The sequence below is a fragment of the Festucalex cinctus genome, chromosome 13 (assembly GCF_051991245.1).
Source record: "Festucalex cinctus isolate MCC-2025b chromosome 13, RoL_Fcin_1.0, whole genome shotgun sequence".
NCBI lineage: Eukaryota > Metazoa > Chordata > Actinopteri > Syngnathiformes > Syngnathidae > Festucalex > Festucalex cinctus.
In genome coordinates, this window is record NC_135423.1 from 13,325,025 (window position 1) to 13,345,710 (window position 20,686).

The 20,686-nt window shown below is 40.6% G+C and overlaps 3 protein-coding genes across 5 annotated transcripts; 1 reads left to right on the plus strand and 2 right to left on the minus strand.

Moving 5' to 3' along the window:
* Positions 1–179: 179 nt before the first annotated feature.
* Positions 180–5,965, plus strand: LOC144032746 (sodium- and chloride-dependent GABA transporter 3-like). 2 transcript variants are annotated; one of them, XM_077540117.1, is made up of 14 exons: positions 180–358; positions 422–556; positions 1,472–1,612; positions 1,685–1,760; positions 1,832–1,964; positions 2,033–2,167; positions 2,239–2,342; positions 2,462–2,586; positions 3,886–3,998; positions 4,065–4,202; positions 4,728–4,830; positions 5,178–5,278; positions 5,375–5,545; positions 5,672–5,965. In XM_077540117.1, the coding sequence occupies exons 1-14, from the start codon at positions 199–201 to the stop codon at positions 5,768–5,770; spliced, it is 1,734 nt and encodes a 577-aa protein (XP_077396243.1). In that variant the 5' UTR covers positions 180–198; the 3' UTR covers positions 5,771–5,965. The 2 variants fall into 2 exon arrangements, with proteins under 2 accessions (XP_077396243.1, XP_077396242.1); XM_077540116.1 differs by having other exon boundaries at positions 1,472–1,760.
* Positions 5,966–6,941: 976 nt separating this feature from the next.
* On the minus strand, positions 6,942–14,631 carry LOC144032752 (CLOCK-interacting pacemaker). The gene is made up of 5 exons (XM_077540126.1): positions 14,370–14,631; positions 13,998–14,109; positions 10,548–10,730; positions 10,293–10,483; positions 6,942–8,141 (listed from the first exon to the last, which is right to left on the minus strand). The coding sequence occupies exons 3-5, from the start codon at positions 10,720–10,722 to the stop codon at positions 7,236–7,238; spliced, it is 1,272 nt and encodes a 423-aa protein (XP_077396252.1). The 5' UTR covers positions 10,723–10,730; positions 13,998–14,109; positions 14,370–14,631; the 3' UTR covers positions 6,942–7,235.
* Positions 14,632–15,111: 480 nt separating this feature from the next.
* ccnp (cyclin P) lies at positions 15,112–20,424 on the minus strand. Of its 2 annotated transcripts, none has more exons than XM_077540641.1 (9): positions 20,223–20,424; positions 19,648–19,800; positions 19,043–19,130; positions 18,775–18,944; positions 18,539–18,637; positions 16,858–17,013; positions 16,621–16,779; positions 15,631–15,809; positions 15,112–15,564 (listed from the first exon to the last, which is right to left on the minus strand). In XM_077540641.1, the coding sequence occupies exons 1-9, from the start codon at positions 20,271–20,273 to the stop codon at positions 15,396–15,398; spliced, it is 1,224 nt and encodes a 407-aa protein (XP_077396767.1). In that variant the 5' UTR covers positions 20,274–20,424; the 3' UTR covers positions 15,112–15,395. The 2 variants fall into 2 exon arrangements, with proteins under 2 accessions (XP_077396767.1, XP_077396768.1); XM_077540642.1 differs by having other exon boundaries at positions 19,675–19,800; positions 20,223–20,423.
* Positions 20,425–20,686: the final 262 nt, after the last annotated feature.

Below are 20,686 nucleotides of genomic sequence, written 5' to 3' on the forward strand. Positions count from 1 at the left end.
ATTATTAATTTTCTATATTTAAATAAAGAGATGAAGCCATGGCTTTGTTCTGCAGATGATTTATATTTCCCCTTGAAACTGATTAACTGCTAAGTTGCTCATTATATGACAATTTGGTAGACAAAACTGGGCAGCCAGTGTGGCTCACATAAGTGTGTTGCTGAACGGGAGGTCGGGTTCAAATTGAGCTTTTAAGGAATGCGGAGCAAAAAACGTGGCGTACAACCAGGCCAACATGCACTTGAGGAGAGAGGACATTGGAGCAACAAAGTGGAGTTTCTTCTGGCTGTTGCCGGCAACATTGTGGGCCTGGGCAATGTGTGGAGGTTTCCATACTTGTGCTACAAAAATGGCGGCGGTAAGCAAAAATATTCCCTTCTGAAACGTGTACAAATCATAAACGAGTGTTTGTAACTTTCAGGTGCATTCCTGGTGCCGTATCTGGTGTTTGTGTTGACGTGCGGCGTACCGATCTTCCTTTTGGAGACCACCATGGGCCAGCACACCCAACAGGGAGGCATCAGCTGCTGGAGGAAAATGTGCCCACTGGCTGAAGGTGTGCAACACTCTGTCATGTATGATTCCTTTTCTGAGAGCTAATTGCAATAAGCCGACCTAAGTTGTTGGTTCAAGATTCCAGTTTTGAGTTTGCAAGCATTGGCTGTGCAGAAAAATTTGGGAGTCAACATGCAAGCATCTCTGTTGACAATAAGTAAGTAGAATAAGTAACATATTCGTTGCTGTCCCCAGAAACCTGACTACAGGTTTGAAGTTAGCAACAGAGCATATGGATGTTCAAAATATTGCGTGGGCACATGAAACCAAAGTTTAATTGTTTAGAAGGAATTGCAATCTGTAGAATAAAAATCACAGCAACATGTCATACGATGTCTTGCCACGATCTATGATGCGATTGATTGATTGATTGATTGATTGATTGATTGATTGATTGATTGATTGATTGATTCTCTATTTAAGCTGTCTGAAAGATGTTAGTGTTGTTGGATTTTTGCTCACTGTTCCTGTGTACAGATCTCTTAGTTTCTGCCTCTCAATGTGAATAAATAGAAAAAATTTCTGCACTTTGGGATCCAAATCGCTCAGCACACAACACATCACAATGTCTTACCATCTGTGCAGTATTGCGCCGTCATGTTTTGGGGCTGCTATGTTAGTCCAGGGCCTGGACTAATTGTTATAAGCAATGGCAAAATCAATTCAAGATATTTTGAAATTGAACTTAAGCTTGACAGAAGATGGGTGATTCAACAGGAGGATGACCCAAAGGACAGAATAAAGAACTGAAGAAGAATGTGAATCTTCATTGTTGCACAATTAGTTATATACAAGAAAATACAGCCTAGTAAAAGACTTGACCTATAAAAGAATTAAGATGCAGCAGCATGATGTCAAGAGAGTGATTAACACCAGTAAGCCTGACATCAAATATGTTTGGGTTTATGTGTGTCAGGTATCGGCTATGGGGGGCAGCTGATCCTGCTGTACACCTCCACGACCTACATTATTGTTATGGCCTGGGCCTTCTTCTACCTGCTGTTCTCCTTCAACTCGACACTGCCCTGGAGCACCTGCGACAACTACTGGAACACAGGTGAGGTTAGGTGTGTGTGCATGTCTTTGGGAGTGCGCGTCTGTGTGTATATCTTTGTCACTTTGGTCACAGTGGATTGTTTCGACATTACAATGAGGAATCACACCAACCACACCAAAAGAACTTCAGCTGCAATGGAATTTTGGGAGTAAGTGAGATCACATTAGAATATCATCTTTTAAACATTTTAAGTGACATAAAACATATCAACCTCTCCAGACATCGAGTGTTAAAAATCTCAGGGGGCATTGAGGAGATTGGTAGCATCAGATGGGAGGTGCTTCTGTGCCTCCTGGCTATGTGGGTCATTTGTTACTTCAGCGTCTGGAAAGGAGTCAAATCAACTGGAAAGGTGAAAGCCATCAAAATGCACTAACCAAGAAAACATGTGACTGAAATGAGCCTTCATCTCACCTATAGGTGGTGTATTTCACTGCCACTTTCCCTTACGTGATGCTCCTCATCCTTTTGATCCGAGGACTCTCTCTTCCCGGAGCCAGACAAGGAGTGGAGTTTTACCTTCTGCCTGAGTTGTCGCGACTCGCAGACCCTCAAGTAGGACTGTGATACATCCACTCTGATGGATTGAAGGGCAAAACATACTCATGGAAGCCTTTTTTAAACAGGTGTGGATGGCAGCTGGCTCTCAGATCTTCTTTTCGTACAGCATCGGCGTGGGCACTCTGACTACACTGGGCAGCTACAATAACCAAAAGAATAACTGTTACAGGTAATGTGTATTTTCATACATTGCTTGATAGAAACAAAGTCCTTCTTGTCCAGCAATCCTCGGTCCATGGAGCTTCTCAATATTGGTCAGAGGATACCGAAAATGTTTGTGTGTTTCAGGGACTGCTTTTGGCTGTGCTCGTTGAACAGTTGCACCAGTGTGGTTGCTGGCTTTGCTGTCTTCTCGGTGCTGGGATTTATGGCTCATGAGCAAGGCGTTCCTATTGCTGACGTGGCGGAGTCAGGTGAACCTCTACATCATCATCTCCACAGTTCGGCATTTGTACATATGCCTGGTCATGCACCTATCCCCTTGTTTTTGCTGAAAAAGTCACTCTATAATTATTATTATTATTATATTTTTTTTTTAATGTGTATGGTGCTGGTATTAGCCCTAAAAGGAAACCGCTAAACTTATTTTACATGGCAGTTAAACAGTTAGCTTCTATCTTGATTGGATGTGTGATTGGCAATCAGTCATAAAACAACTGTATTATTATTACGATTCTCAATACAATAACAGATTTCTCAATACTGCACACACAAAATGGTAAACCCGACACTCCCTTTGCAAGAAGACTCTTGCCATCAAATCTCTACGTTGTGTTCACAAAATGGAACTCATGTTTTCATTTGCTACACACAGTCGTATTTTCCAATGACACATAGCATTCATTGAGCACACACAACTAAGCTTTTGCTGCACACTACCAAGTATTTACAGCACATTGTCGTGCAAAATTGAAAACATTCTGGAAAATAAGATATTTCTCCATTTGTAAAAATGACTGAGTCTAGTCTACTTTTTTCATCAAACAATCTTAAAACAGCACACAAATATGCAGCCAAAAATGTTTTATTTTTATACGCGACTGAGATATAATCATGGTCAAGCATCATGATGCCTTCGGTTTCTGTCAGGCCAGAGGGCCTCGTCCACATCACAGGCGATGTTCTCCCTATCTAGACATCTCTGGAAGAACCGCCTTGAGTGGCGTATAAATCCCTGAATGGACTGGAGGCTGATGTCACCACAGGCTTCTTCCATGGCCTGGACAAGTGGGACCTGAGTCTGGGGGGTTCACTGATACACCTTCCACCTCCAAGCAGAAAATAACTCCTCTATGGGGTTGACCAATGGTGAATATGCCGGGAGGAATCACTAAAATGTGGGTGGTCCTAGAACCACTGATGTACAAGCAGAGCCCGCTGGAAACTCTCATTGTCCCAGATGACAACATAATTTCAGTAAATCTTTATGGATCATCAACGTGATCTGGTGGAAAAAGTTTTTTGTGGAAGTCATCAAGGAAGGCCAGCAGCAAGACCCTCAAGCCAGCCTTGCTCACACCATGGTTCAGCACATGGTTCATCACAGTGGCCATATATATATATATATATATATATATATTTATTTAAAAATACTAAAACAAATTCTAAAACTAATAAACCATATCTACGATATAGACCACAAATAAAATGAGTACCACCCATGATTTAAATGTTACAAGTTGATGGTTGGTGCTCGTGGATGTTGGTTCCAGGTCCAGGCTTGGCGTTCATCGCATACCCTATGGCAGTTGCCATGATGCCACTGCCTCAAGTGTGGTCGGTCTGCTTCTTCATCATGATCGTCCTCCTGGGCCTGGACACAGAGGTTCGACGTCTGTCTTTGGACTCCATTTTGTCTGGACGTGACCTCGTGGCTTTGCTCTCTCTGCAGTTTGTATCCATGGAAGTGGTGATGACGTCCATCACTGACCTATTTCCCGCAGTATTGCGTCGGCCGGGAAGACGGGAACGTTTCCTCCTGCTCTTCTGTCTCACGTGTTTCTTCTCACAACTCGTCATGATCACCGAGGTCGGAATATTGGCTTGCACACACACGTAATGAATCAGTCTGCAGCTGTCAAAAATGCACTTTAAATCCCATAAGCATGTGATGAAATGGTTTCCTCCCATGTACAAAATTTCACGGGAGTGAGTAAGGCCATGACAAAATCACACTTTATTCCATTGTGAATTGTACAGTTTGTAAATGGACTATCCGCTCAAAACAGTTTAACACATAGGCAGTTCAACCCCTTATAACAAAAGTGCGTGCACCCTAAACGAAAATGTCCAAATTGGGCCCAATAAGCCATTTTCTCTCCCCCAGTGTCCCTGTGTTTGTAATGGAAGGCCTCAGTGTTAAATTTAAGTGTAGTTGTGGACTATGACGCTTCATGAAGCACTAGCCTTTATTTTTAAACCAACATCACCATCTAGGGAAGGATAAAAATAATGTAAGCGCTTCATGAAGCTTCATTTTCCCATCACTGGATACAAGGTGTACCTAATATTGTGGCCAGTGAGTTGAAATAATTCTCCTTGATGCCGTTCTCAGGGAGGGATGTACGTCTTCCAGATTATCGACTACTACGCTTGCAACGGAGCCTGCATCCTCTTTCTCTGTGTATTTGAGAGTTTGGCAATCGGCTGGATATTTGGTAGGTTGATGGGTCATGTCTGATTCTTGGTTTATTGTGCAATCATTTATGACTTACTGACAAAAAAGGGTTAAAAATCTGGTAAGCTTTCATCAAGTACTCTAATTTGACGTATGAGTTGGTGTAGTTTGTTGAGAACAGATTTTAATTTTTTTATTTTACCTTGTCATGAACAGTGAACTGTGATAAAAGAATCTCTCCTAATGGTGAAAGTGAATCAATATCAAAAACTTATCAAGTGAACACCAATCACTCACATTTTTCTGTGATTGCCATCATGACATGTATTATAGTAGCTCCAATATGAGCTCATTATTATGTGCTGTTGCATGTATTTCTCCATGAAGGAGCAGAGCGGATGTATGGCGTCATAGCGGCCATGACAGGCGAGCGTGCAAACCCCTTCTTCAAAATCTGCTGGCGCTACCTGACCCCTTTGGTTTCACTGGTGAGTGAGAACATTTAATTTTTAAATCATAATCGTGGTGGACAATGGTGGCTGACTGTTCAACCACACTTGAAAAACTTTGTTGTTTTGGCCCAGGGCGCTTTTATATATTCTCTAGTTGACTACCAGCCACTGACATTCAACCGCTGGTACGTGTATCCCACCTGGGCCTACGTGATGGGCTGGATGATGGCCCTGTCCTCCATCTTGTTGGTGCCGGGCTGCGCGCTATACAAGTTAAGCACCACCAGCGGAACCCTCAGTCAGGTGGGTCGAGTCGACAATTTGTCGACTACATGTTCCAAGAATCCAAAAAGAAAACATCTAGTCTTTGGTTGTATACCTGTATGTGATTTTGGCATGTTTCACTACAACTTTTCATTTATTTGTTAGCGTCTCCATCGCCTGTGCTGGCCCGAGCCACCTGACTGCTCGTTGGGCCTAAGGAAAGACACGGCGCTGCATCGCATCACTGAGGAGGAGCTCGAATGATTCTCGATGAACTGATCCTGAACTCCCCAACAGAAGCAGTTATACACATGAAAGTATCTCACGCCATTGTTCATATCACTATTTCTCAATCTTCTGTAATTTTACTAAAATGGTGGCGTGAACTTCACTTTGGGCACATAAGATTACTTAGAAATAAACTCACGACAGTTAATTTTACCTTACTTTTTTTTTTTTTTTTTAAAAGGCATTCTATAAACAATGCAATGTTGGCAGTGTGCAAACAATTAAAGTGTCATCAAAGGACGTTTGGTGTGTTTATGGCCAATAAGGAGTCCCGCTAAATGATAAAAATGAGGATCATGTAAGTACAAACCACACCGGCTGCATAAAAGCAAAAGACGGGTGCTGGACCTGCACAGTGTGAAACTCTTTTTAAGGCGATAAAATATGATGATTAAAATAATAATAATAAGGCATGTAGGACAACAGCTGATCTTGATAAGAAGAGACTGGTTTTAAGGCCTAATTCCACTGTTGGTTCCGCATACCTGTCGGTATTTGTCAGACTGGGCAGAAATAAGGTGTGTAGCTCCGCAGAACATAAGATGTACACAACATTGTGGCACAAACACGTCTCCAAATGATTACCTTTGATAATGTGCAGATAACCCATTTCCAACATGTGATAAGTCTTATTTTAATTTATCTTACAGATTGTTTACATGTTGATAGGTGCTGCTGTTTTGGTTAGCTACTGCATGCTCAACAGTTAACAATTGATGTCCAAATTTTGTGATAAGTTATCCATTTTTCTCCTCATGTAGGAAAATAGAGGCATCTACTTCCACAGGGGCACTTGTTTAATACTCAAAACTTATTTCCAATCAAGTGCCCTGGTAGATTCTGCGGTTTTGGTTAGCAATTGAGTTCCAATGGCCTCAGCAATTAATTAATGTCTGTGTGAGAGCAAGCTTTTTTTTTTTTTTTTAATTTTAAATATTTTTTAGGGCCCAACCAATTAATTAGCCAAAATTGTGTGATTTAAAATCATCAAATTATATATATTTTTTGTAACATTACAATATAAGACAAAGAATGATATTCAAACTTTACCCCACCCAAAAAATAAAATAAATAAAAATATCAGCTAATTTTTCCTCTTTGTTGTAATGTTAGACACTAAAGGAAAAAGTACTGTAAGAGTCAGATATTGTGGCTTGTAGTTCATATCTTTGTTGTAAACATTCAAATAACGATAGTACCGACATTGAGGCTACAAACTGCAGGCAATGAAGTACTGTTAATTTGTGCATCGGGGTAAGAATACAAGAAGGCACGCAAATTTGATGCTTTACAATTCTAGACTGGAAGTACATCTGTGAGGACCATTAGTACCCCTAACAGTTGCACTTAGAGGCTAATCCTCCATGTACTAAAAAGCAGACTTCAAATTTTAAATCGAGTCATTGATGGCTTGAACACACCTAAGGCACGACACCTCATGCTAACCCGTGGAACTATCAGGAGGCGTGAAGACGACCTCAGGTGAAGTCTCACTTGACGAGAACTCTCGGCGTGGTTCGACGCGCGAGCAGTTCTGTCTTGGTGTCGTTGAGAGAAGGCCGGACGGGTCCGAGCGCCGCGTGGCCTCTTTCCCAGCAATCTCCAAATGGTCAACCGACTCCCGGTGAGTGGGCGATTTTAAACATGTCAGGTTTTGCAGGTCCGGGTAGTAGTTAGACTCAGCCATGGTTCGGTAGACGCTCTGCCAGCTCGGGCTGCCGCCGTCGGCGGCCTGGCAGAGCAGTTCGGCGTGCCGGCGCAGCTCGGCGATCTCCCGCTCGGTGGCGTTGCTCTGCCGCAGGAGCTCTTTGGTGCGCAGCGTGATGTCCAGCAGGCCGGACTGCCGCAGGATCTCCACGGTGTTGTGGAAGCGGCGGTGGCGCCCGCTCCCGCTTCTCGGAGGCGGCCTGCTTGTGGGCGCAGAGGCGGATGGACTGCAGGGTGCTGAATTTGAGGACTCCTGAGTGGGACTGGAGGAGGATGAAGATGATGATGATGATGATGGCTGGTCCAAGGCGGAGGTTGCCAGCTGCTGACTGGTGGCCACGGGTTCGAGATCTCCCTTGTGTTCTGTGCACACCCTCTTGCTCAAATTCTGCGCCTCGTCGCTCAACAGGGATTTATCGGGAGGCTTTTTGATGGGGTGCGGTGCAATGCGGGGGTAAGAGTTGAGAACGGGTAAGACTTTTTTCCCTGCTGTGCTGTTCTTGTGCGAGGAGGGCTTGTGGAGGGTGGTGGGCATCAAGCTAGGTTGTGGAAAAAAGATCATGTGGGCGCCAGCGGAACCAGGGGCTTCACTGCTAACGTGTGGCCACAGAAGATGACCACTTTTTGGGATGGTTTGTGGCTGGAGGGATTAAGGAGACAGTGGTGAGAATTAGGAGGGATGGGATTAAAGAAGTATAAGTGCGGTAGACGGTTCACAAGCGCACTTGTTCATATGCAAATCAGTTACAAGCAAAATTTTGGAACAAGTATTGTTTCGTAATTAAGTCCCATGGAACGCTGACTTGTGCTTTGATTCACATAGCATTTAAATTGTTCGCGCCGTAGGCAAAACTGGCGTATAATTGATCTCAATTGAAATGTATTGGCCTAAAAATTATCTAAAAAATAAACATTCGGTACACTGAAAATTGGGGCACAAAAACAAATTATTTAAAAATATTTGACTTTTTTTTTTTTAAGGTGTCAAATGATTCAATTTTTTAAATCAGATAAATGACATAGCTTAATTAAAAAGGCTTTTTTAGCAACATTTTTTGCCTGCTAAATTTGACGAGCACCTGTTATGTGTTCATTTTTCGACATTTAATGTAAGGTGGACGTCTTCAACTTTTTTTGATCCACTTGCACTCTCATCCTCATCTTTTTCTAATCAGTTAATTACTTGCATAATTGAAATGGAAAAAAAAATGCCCCCGATAGTTTGACATGAACAAATATTCTGAATGTTATATGCAAACGTTTATTAAATGCTTTAATACATGTAGTTATGTTTATTGCTCTTAACATAACCTGTGCTACTTTTAACGTAAGCATCCCCGCTGTCAAGATAAAGGATGATCTGTGGTCAAAATTAATATTGTGATTGATATGCATTAATACATGATTATGCAATATTTTTTGTGATTAATTAGTTAATGCTTTAACTTTGAAAGCACTACTTGTTTTTGTTAATCTGACTTTATATGCTGATAAAGCTTGGATTATTAACGATGGTAGAACAGAACGTGATTGAGATTGTGTTTGCTGTAATGTTTTATTTTGCAGCTCTGACCAATAACGTTACTGGTCGATCGGCAAATCATGACATTACAACCAAGCACCATTCACCAATTTTGCATTAAAAAAATGCCAATTTTTGTTTGTCGATCCGATCCAGCCAATCAGATCTGCGTAAGGTAAGTATAATTAATTATTGTTTACTTTAATGATGGACAAATGAAGCTTCATGAAGCGCTTGTGGTATTTTTTGACTGCTCTAGAGGGCACTCTTGGTTTCAAGATGCAGTGGAAATGTAGCCAAGTTCAATTGCACTCGCCCAGGGGTCAGCAACCTTTCCTGTCAAAAGATGCATTTAGGCCAAATGAAGAACAAAAAATCTGTCTGGAGTCGCAAAACATTTGAACATCGTGATGACTGAATTAGTGTGTTAGTGTTAGTCTCATACTGTTGGCCCAAAAGCTAATTACTGGCACCATAACACAAAAATCAGGATCAAAATGCAGCATCAAATGCTTTGAGATTCATTTTCTCCTACCTTTTGTCTTCCATTTTTGGATTAAAAAAAAAAAAAAAAAAAGTTAATACGTTTTTAGACTTTTCTGACTTTTTTGTCAAATTTCTGGCATTTTGGGCAATTTTCATGAACATATTATGGTCATTTTCTACCACTCTTCCTATTTAAAAAAAATAAATAAAAAATATATATATCCATCCATCCATTTTCTTGACCGCTTATTCCTCACAAGGGTCGCGGCGGCTGCTGGCGCCTATCTCAGCTGGCTCTGGGCAGTAGGCGGGGTACACACTGGACTGGTTGCCAGCCAATCGCAGGGCACACAGAAACGAACAACCATCCACACTCACAAGCACACCTAGGGACAATTCGGAGCGCCCAATTAACCTGCCATGCATGTCTTTGGAATGTGGGAGGAGACCGGAGTATATATATATATATATATATATATATATATATATATATATATATATATATATATATATATATATATATATATATATATATATATATATATATATATGAAACAAGTGCTTCATGAAGCTTCAGTTTCCCATCACTAGTTTCCATCTTGATCAGTGTATGCCCTGAGATTGACTGGTGACCAGTCCAAGGTGTCATCTGCTAGGATAGGTTCCAGCTCACCAGTGACTCTGAACAGTAAAAGTGATATAGAAAATGGATAGATAGAAGAAAATGTAAAATAATATATCCTTGTATTGATAACAGTATAACCTCATTTTGTGTTGAATTACCCGTTTGAACATTATGTTGTTGAGGATGTAGATGGGCTGGATTGCTTGGACACTTGGCATACGTTTAGGATTGCCAGCGTTTCCTTTTCCGCCATCTTGGCTTGGGCCGGACGTCACATCAGCAGCCGCTTGTGTTTGATTTTTATTGCTCTGTCGATCCGCGTCCGTCTGCTGCCAATCGGAGCAGTTGTCTAGAATATACAAACGGCATTGGTAGGAAAGCGTTAGACGGTCGAATGTTTAACTTCAACTCACCGGAGTAGCCAGAGTCCTTTTCTGAGCTGCAGCGGAAGCCGCGTTCGCTGCAGTCGTCGGAGTCTTTGGTCTCTCTCATGGCCCTCAGAGTGGAACTGTTGCTCTTGTCTTTGGCATTCTTGCTGCTTGCAGGATGAGAAGAGCACTCACCCAATACGAGCTCCTCTTTTACCATTCTGGCTTCTGAAAAAATAAAATAAAAAAACATAAATCATCAACCATGCATGGATTTGCAACAGCACGTGTCCTCATTAGGGGCACGGGTGAGCTGGAGCATATCCCGGCTGACTGACATATCTCGGCTGACTTCCGGGACTGGTCGCCAGCCAATGAATGGTAAGGCATGCCAATTCGTCATTCAATGCGTTCCTGATAATAAACTTCTGCGCAAACTGTTCTTTGTTCCAGCCGGTTGGAGATGTAAGACAGGTTGTGGCCCTGCCTTTCACCCCTCAGCAAGCTGGAACACATCCTGTCATGATGTTTTCTTCTTTTCACTACAATACAAATGACACCATAGAAAACGCAAAAATATTTGTCAACAGTGAAATTATGTGCCAACTTCAACAGGGTACAAAGAGCATTGGCGTCAACCGCTACTCTTTGTCATTCATCATATATGTTCTTTTTTTCATTAAAAGTATGGGGTTTTTTTTATTTACTTATTATACAGCACAGTATACATTTTTTTCATTTATTATGTTTTTTATTTTTATTTTGGTATGATTTTTAGTTTATTATGAATGCTTTTTCTTTCATCATTTGTTTTTGTTATGTTCATTTAGTCATTTTCCATTAAGAGATACTTTACTTATTTAACCATTTTTGGCAGTCAAACATTAATATTTTGCCTATAATGAATTTGATATTTTCATTATTTTTAATGTACAATTAGTACCTTTAAAAACAAATTTTTGCAACTTGCCGTCGACCGAAAATGACATCACAAGGGCTCAGGTGACCAATCACAGCTCAGCTTGTGAATGTCACATGACCAAACCTAGAAAACAGGTGAACTGTGATTGGTTACCTGAGCCCTTGTGATGTCATTTTAAGTCGACAGCAAATTGCAAAATGTGTTTTTAAAGGTACTAATTGTACATAAAAAATAATGAAATTATCAAATTAATTATAGACAAAATATTAACTTTTTATTGCTATAATGGGCTAAATAAGTGAAGTCTCTCTTTAAAAGTATATATTTTTTATTTACTTAATATACAGCACAGTATATACTTTCTTTCTCCGGAATACAATGTCATGGCGCAATGGGACAGACACCGGTGGAAAGGCCTCGCCGAGACGAATCTACCGATGCCCGGAGGTCACCAGTCGGACGTAGGGTTCGAGAAATAAGGCCGCAAAAATTCCTGCTTCTATTCAAACATCTGGACAATTGAGATTGACCACCGAGTTGTTGGACTGTGTGTGGAAGTTGCTGGATAAAACCCATGCAAGCACAGGAAGCTTTTGCAACAAAACATACAGCAGCATTTAACCTCCTGCTGGATTACGCTGACTGGTAGGTCTGCAAAAGTCTGGTAACCATGGCAACTTTCACATGGCGTTACGTAACATACATGTTCACTTGTTGACAGCATGTCTACCAACAAAAAAAACAAGAAAAGAAAAAAGTTCATTTTCATCTGACGTGTACTTTGTGTCAAATGTTCAACAGAATAATCACTTAGAATGATTAAATTATTTTCACCACTCTGGACAGGTGTATTGTGTGAAATAATATCTTGGGAAAGCAGCCAGGCAAGTATGCTGATCTGAGAGAGAACATGCTGTTCTCAATCGTGTACTGTTCAACCTTGTTTACATTGCGCAGTCTAATCCATCAGTTGTCATAGGTGCATCTGTCACAACACTGCTGCCTCAAACTTATCTTAAAAACAATTGTCATGCAAAACTTCAGACTTTAACATTTGTTGCTGTTTCTTTGCCAATTTTCTACTAACTTATTGCAATGTAGAAAAGTTTAACACACATCTGTCTTGGCTGCTCAGTACAAGTAAGATAAAGTTTAGACACAGAGCAATATATTCTTTTTTTCTGTTTTCAGCACCAATTGTTTCTTGGCGCCAATATGCCACAAAATGGTGTCAAAGCAATTCTTGTGTTATGTTATGTGTTCCTGTAAAGCTCTTCTGTAAAGCTATGTCTCTTAAAAGGTAATCATAAAAGCCTGAGGACAGTTATCACCATGATGACGTCACAAGCATACAATCCAAGTCATGTCAGGCTCAAAATAAATTGCTTCAATTGAGGATGGATGTGGTCCAAGGACACAATGTAAAAAAACGCACATGTAAATATTAAACCAGTTTTACAATGTGTGGATGATACTACAGCAATGCTGAGGTGAGTAATATTGCAATAATCATTAGCAATCAGCACTTAATTGTAGACTTGTGCTGGGAGATTAATCTAAATTTGTCAGGACAAATTTTTTAATGATGTGTTTTAAAATCAATTAGTTTGTTGCCAACGAAGCAGCTTGGTCGCTATACGGTATTTCGAAATTTTTCAAACTAGATTTCACTTAAAAAAATAAAATAAAAATGACACATTGAGCGGAATCATTTTGACATTGTTGTCCGTATCGTATGTATTTAAAAAAAAAAACAAAAAAAAAAAACTGGGGGAAATAAATCACTGACAAACCTTTGTTACAATATATGCACATCCAAGGTTGCGAAACAGGTGCACACCTAAGACATAATTATACATCTGACGAGCCATGTAGTTTGGCAACTCATTTTATGATGTTAAATTGTTAAACATATTAAAATTTTATTTCATTAAGGGCTGCGTTTACATATTTGTTTTCACAAAAACGCCACATTTGCAAGAGGAAGTACTTTTTGCTCAGTTTGTAAAGAAAAAATAGAAATACTGCAGATGCAAGCTAATGCTCGATGAAAAAACAAAACAATCATCCAACCAAACCTCTTTCAAAGCTTGTTGGAGCTATGCACAAGACAGTTAAAAAAAAAAAAAAAAAAGAAGAAGAAGAAGAAGCGATTTCAGGCCATATCGCCCCGGCCTGAATAACGTATTTAAAAACACGTGTGATCCATCTCATCACTTCCAGTCGTCTGGAACTTACAGGAAGTACATGAAGGCAACACAGTAACACACCACGGCACCTTCCCCCTCCTATTATGTAACACCCAACTTACCGTAGCCGCCTCTCCTCTTCTCAACACAAACACCGTCTACGGTTTCGCGTGCAAAAACAACTAAAAATAAAATGATCTGAAACTATAATTGTCTTGGTTAACAAATACAATGGTGTTCTGCTAACAGACTGTTAACCGTGAGTGAAATATACAAGTTAATCGCCGGCTTGAAGAAAAAGCTGCGCCCTATGATAATATAATGCATTATCGAGGCTGTGTGCGAATGCGTGCAGTGTGTCTATAACTTGTGTTCATAACTTACCTCCAGATGTTAAACAGCTATTCCCAACACTGACAGCCGATTTTCCCCATCGGCTCGATTATACGGCGCCGAGCAACGCCGTTTCTCTCACTCGGAACCATGTTGGAAGTATCTGTCGGTGTTTAAGTACAAAAATACTTAATTTATCCTAATCTTTTTAAACACCTTCTGAAATATACACAAGTGAAACGGGTTGTGATATATCCGACTGGCAAAAAGGCATGAATGCAGCGGCAGCACACCCGATCATATTTCAAAATAAAACAAAGTTATAAAAGAAATCCATGTTATACCATAAACTACATTAGTTAGAATTGCACAAATTGTAAAACCCTTATTCAGCTTGGCATCATACTTTAAAGTTGCACTTACCATAACGTTGATCCTTCAATGGCACCTCGATTGGCCTTGTTTTGAAATGCCGATTGACAGACTGCCGTGAACTTGACGCCGCACAACCCGTTGCAACCTTTACGCGACTACAAACTGTTAGAAAAGTGTAACAAAACAAACGTGTTATTTGCGTGGGCTCTGTATGTCACACGAGGTCAGATGCTGGCCAGCTTGGCACTATCTGGGACGAATAAGGTGTTTTGCTGAACTGAACACAGCCTCGCGTCACATTTTTGTTGGACCGCTGCCAGCCTCGGGAATGGGCTAAACGCCCATTCGTCGGTCAGACAAACTAGGAAGAACCAATCAGAGCTTGGCTCACGTAAGACAGTCGGAAGTGTGGGGAAGTGAACGGCCACGTAGTTCCATTGCGTCTAATTTGCTCGTTTTTAGTTTAAGTATTTAAAACTGTGACAAGGGCGACATACGAGAGCAGTGAACACGCTGGGTTATGTCTTCACGCGTTTTCCCAAACGTTTTAATACTGCTAAAACTAAATTCGAAGACTTGTGTTGTGCATGCTATCGCAGACAGTATAGACTCTATACTGTCTACGCCAGCGTAGACAAGCCCAATGTACACGACTGAGGCCATTTAGGGACAACTGCTGCCCCACATGACATTGCATCTAATGTTGCACAATAACTCTTGAGCATGCTGTCTGACTGTGGAAATTATGAGTTCTGTTTGGGTACAGTGTGTGTTTGAGTAACTCAAGTAGTTTGCAGCAGACACTTTATTTTTAACATTAAAAGTTAGACAATTTCACAAACAAACCACATCTCCATACACAAAAAAAAACAAAAAAAAAATAGGAAAATAGACATGAATACAATTTCAAATATTTTATAAATACGCTGCAATGTTCGATCATAAAATGGACGCAAACATTAGCATGGTAAGATGTTTGCCATCATATTATTAACCCTTCTTCCTCCCCAGGTCAGAGGAGTCAAGTTAGGACTCTGGCGTTACTGCTGTCCAGCATTAGCACACAAGTGCCAGTCAAGTGCACGCGGCCAGCAGAGTAGAGGTGTTGTTCAGACCAGGGTGTCTGCTGACATGCATGGTTTCCCGGGAGGAGAATTTGATAAAAGTAGCACAGGTCTCTCGGGTGTGCGCTCTGGCTGCAGCGCCAGCCAGAATTTGCATTATTCGCAGTAGGACGGTCTCACTACAAATGAAGCAGACGCCGATTAAAACGAATGTGAAGAAAGTGTAAACAAAATAGCTGCAATACCTGCCAGCGTGGATGCCGGAGGCTAGACACCAGGCAGCCTCGCCTTCCGGGGTCTGGGGCTCTTGCAGGACTCGCCGGGCCAAGTAAAGGGCCGCCCCCGCTAACTGCATAGGCAGAAACGCCACACACTGACCCTCCAGTAGAGACAACTCCAGCAGGTAGCGAGACATCCACACCATCTGGTGGCACAGATCAAAAGTGATGGCACATTGCTTTGACATTAGGGATGTAATGATATCCAAAAAACAATCACAAAGCGATGATATGAAGGCCCACGATACAGTAATGATATTATGGGGAGGTTGGCGCAATTTAAAAAAAAAAAAAAGAAGAAAAAAAAAAAAAAGACTAAAAACAGAAGCACAATATTGTGCTTTTAAACATGACAGCAATGCATATAAACAACCTACAATGACTTAATATTGAGGCATTTGCTAATGCACACACTGAGTTCCTCATTTTGACTCTGTTCACAAGCATATTAGGTTCCCCTTCATCTGACAATTAGTGTGGATTTTTAACATAGAAAGGCCAAAACACATGGGGAAAATTAAATTGCACTAAAATAGCCACCAGAGGGTGCTAGAACTGCACAAATGGATATCAACCTGACTAACGTATTTTAATATTGTGACATGATGACATTGTGGCAGTTTTTCACGATATTGCCCCTATTACATTCCTAACATGCAGCATAATATAGTACCTGAAAGTGATACTTAACTACCTTAACCGAAATTAATTTTGGAGAAGTTCAAGTCACCTGGCTAGTAATATATTCCTTCAGGGAAAGTCATTCATCCGCTGTACTCGAGTATCAAAAATAATTCTGACATTAAATGTACTCAAATATTGCATGACCAAGTATTAGAGTGGTTAGAATATTAATTATATGCCGTTTGAATTCATTCTGTACTACAACGTTGCTAGCCAATCAACAACTCATGATTTGACCTTGCCGGCATTCATATAAAGCAAATTAACCGTCACCTGAGCGCTGCAGCGGGCAACGGACGCGAGGAGCAACAGGAAATGCAAAGGGGGACAGTAGGACAAGTTAAACTTAAGCCCAGTGAGGACTTTCCTCTCCATGCGCAGCAGCTGATGCTTGGTGTAGGCATGGTCCATTAGGTAGCACAGTCCAGATACCTGAGGAACAGGAGGTGCATGTCACCTTCAAATAAAGCGCATTTCAGCTGAGCAGGCCCCTCCCCCTAGGAATCATACCTCCGGGAGGAGAGACTCCTCTTTCTTAGCAGCCAGGAAGAGGCAGACTATGCCGAGGAGCTGCAGGTTGGCTGTGGTCACTTTGATCAGGCGGAGGGAGCGGTTGAGGAGGTGAATGGCCAGGTAGAGCGTCTCATCCTGGAAGTGCAACATCTCCTGAGAAGAAATGTGCATATGCTGCTTACATTTAGGCATGATTTAAATTTAAAAGTATTGGAACGCACTGAAAACAATCATGGTGTCATTTTCATGGACTAAACTCGACAAGAATCAGATAGTGTCACAACTACTGTATAATGGGGGAATTTAGTTTCCATCTTAAACAAGAAAATATTTATGTTTGTGAAGACAAGTGGTATGGAAAATAAGACTATTAAGACTTCATAGTTCAAATCATTCCAACTGTGCTCTCAGGTGATGCAGCTGGGATATCAGTCATGGCAGTGTGTTTTTGTTACTACAAAGAAAAACAAAAGCAAAGAACCAAATCTTCTAAATATTGAAAAGATGGGATCCATATTTGATGTGTGGTGTGCCATGGAAAGTATAGAAAGAAAACGGTTTGGACGTAGCCCACGAATTGCAGCTTGACATTATAGTAATGAAGTTCTTATTTGATTTAAAATTTTTTGAGATATTCAACAACATTTAACTAGAAACTGGCAGACAGCATAAACGATGCAAAAAGAAAAAAAAAAAAGGCGCCTCTACTGTTTGCAGCTAAATAATGCAATCAATGTTCACTTAACTAATTAAATAAATTCCACACAATCAATCTAAATATTAATTACCTATACCTATCCCTAGTTTTATAATAAATTTCAAGTCAATGTGTAGCATTAGTGGGCGAAGTTGTGCTCAAGGGCCACATTTGATTTTAAAGCAGACGGGCTAGGTTATTTCGACAAGTAAAATATTTCAAATGTGCATGTAAAATTGGCAAGCTTTTTTTTTTTTTTTTTTTTAATCATGTACACTTCAGTGAATTAACGAACAATTTGAATGAAAATCAAATGGAATTAATAAAAAATACTCAATCTCCCCCCCCCAATACATTTAATTGTATTTATAATAAAGCAATTAACCAATTATTTAGATAAGATTTTAAAAAAAAACTAACTAACTGAAATTAAATTTTAATTTTATGTTGACAAAACTAACAAACTAATTATAGCAAAAATGTCCTTCGATTTAGTCATTGTAAAATACATGAGCCTACGGGGATGATTTTAACTAGATTTATTAACCGGAATAAATACGTTTGAAAGTGTGTCACACAGAAGTGATGTCATCTAGCAGCAGCCAATAGAAAAGCACCTTCAGATGACATCGCTCCCATTGTGTCTTTTTTAAATATTACGCACAATACACATTTAAAAAAAGATTAATAAATAAAACTAATACTGAAATTAACTAACACTAAGCATTTATTAATTAAAACTAACAAAACAACTACCGTGAAAACTAATTAGGAACTAACTAAATTTAAAACAAAACTAAAAAAAAATAAACAAATAAAACTGAATTGAAAATGACCTTGGCTGGAAGAGACACGCTTATAATACAATATAAATCTCATATTAGAAGTTTTAGCATACCAACCAATCATTGCAGGTACGAGGCCAAAGACAAGAGTATGTTTTGACTTTTTTGGGGGGCGCATCAGGCGCCATGCACTCACATGGACTTGAACAAGCCAGTCAACCAGGACGGCTCGAGTGGCATCAGTGAAGTGTCGCGGCAGCTCAGCATTGGGCAGCGTGTGCAAAGTTTGACTTCTCTGCACACAAAAGAAATAAAGCCTTAATTGAAAGAAAACATTTAAAGTGCTATGGAAATGTCTTTTTACCTGCATTTACACAAATAAGTCTACCTGCCACCTAACTGAGTGTGAAGTTAACCAAATAGCATCCTCACCATCATGTCCAAGAACATTTCCCAGGCAAAGGTGCGGTCCCATATGAGGTCCAGCTTCTCGAGGGCGAGCTCCACTTCATGGCGCAGCAGGCCGGGCACCAGCGACTGCAGGCCGTGGAAGCCCTGCAGGCTGCGAGGGTAAAGACGCAAAGGCTCCTCCAGAAATCCATCTGCCACACGCGCAAGGAAAGGAGGACACGCAGAGGAAAAAAGTACAAGCAAATGAAGTGGCATTCAGCAACTGATCACCTCCGTTTTGTTTCAACACCTTTGGCAGGGATGACGCTGCCAGATGAGAATGTCCACGTGTCATCGCCGAAGCCCATAAAGCTCATTTTGGCTGACAACATCCTGTCCTGCAACAGAAGTGCACAGTTCATGCACCAACAAGAAAACATGCAATTCAGAAACAGAGCAAAATTGTTGGGAGAAAATATGCATCAAAACTTGGGTCATTTGAATACAAATGCCAAAAGAAAACAAAGTGACAGTGGAGCCAAACGCTAGCTACAATACCTGTCATTTATCATTTTAATGTTTTACATTAGTGGTCAACAACATCCATTTACACATGACATTGGGAAGGGAAAATGACAGTGCTCAATTTGGACAAGGGTGTACTCACTTTTGTTGCCAGGGGTTTAGCTATTAATGGCTGTATTTTGAGGTAACAAATTTACACTGTTAAGTAATCTGAACATTTTTCATTGTGTCAGAGTACCGTTTCGAAAATGTTGTCCCATGAAAATATGGAATTAGAGATAAGTGTGTGTGTGTGGGGGTGTACTCACTTTAGTGACATACATGAAATACCAACACAAAATCACAAGTAACATTTAAAACATCGTTCCAATAATAATTTAAATTATATACTGTATATATGGAGAACAGCTCAGGTACCCATCTGGATTCTTGCTCCCTCTTTACAGGCACCAGTTTGGACTCTGAAACCTCCACTGGCTGCCAGCAATCGGTGGTCCCAATGACAGTTGGTAAAGTTCTTATAAGGGCTCGCCTCTCGACCGCCTGCAGAATCAAACAGAAAATATGAGAAAATGTTTTTAAGACAAATCAATTAATACATGTTCTAGTGACTACGCACTAGTCGGTGCTAATCAAAATATGGATCGTTTGGCCTTGGTGGAGGTCGACTTAGCTTAGTTGTATGTTTTCATTCTCTGACTCATGCAGTAAAACGCATGCCACCTATACAATCATATATAAAACACTAACTCAATGGCGTTGACTAGTTAAAATAATTAACCGCATAAGATGACTCGTGACCAAAATTAAAGAGTCCAAAACACTTAAGACTAACCAATTAAGTTTCACGACATGAGGTAATTATACCCGATAAGGCTTTTTTTTTTTTTTGATGGGGAAAAACTACAGTGAAAAAGCGCCACGACGTCACCCAAGTGATGGAGTTATTTCTAGCCCATGCTGACCTTGTGTAAGTCCAGCAGAGGCTTGGAGTCGCAGAACCCGGCCCTGGCCATGTTCACAGCCGAAGACGGAGTTCCCTGACGGGCCACTGCAGCTACTTACGCACGGCGTCGACGGAGGCCTTGAAAAACAAAGACACGCCATTGCCCGCTTCCACTGGCGCCAATTATAAAGAAGGCATCTCAGGTGGGCCGACACGAATGATTGGCGTGGTGACGTCACAGGCCAGTAGCAAGATGACGACTTCCGGTCTCATGATCGCTATACTAAAATAATAATAAGAAGAATAATAAGAATAATAATAATAACTGTATTGACGTTCATTAAAGTCATTATTTAGATCGATTTTATGCATTTTAAATACACATTTGTATTCGGCGATCTGGACCGGTTCCCATCCAACTGCAGGACACATTGACAACTCACACTCGGGGACAATTTAGAGTCTTCAATTAACCTTTACATG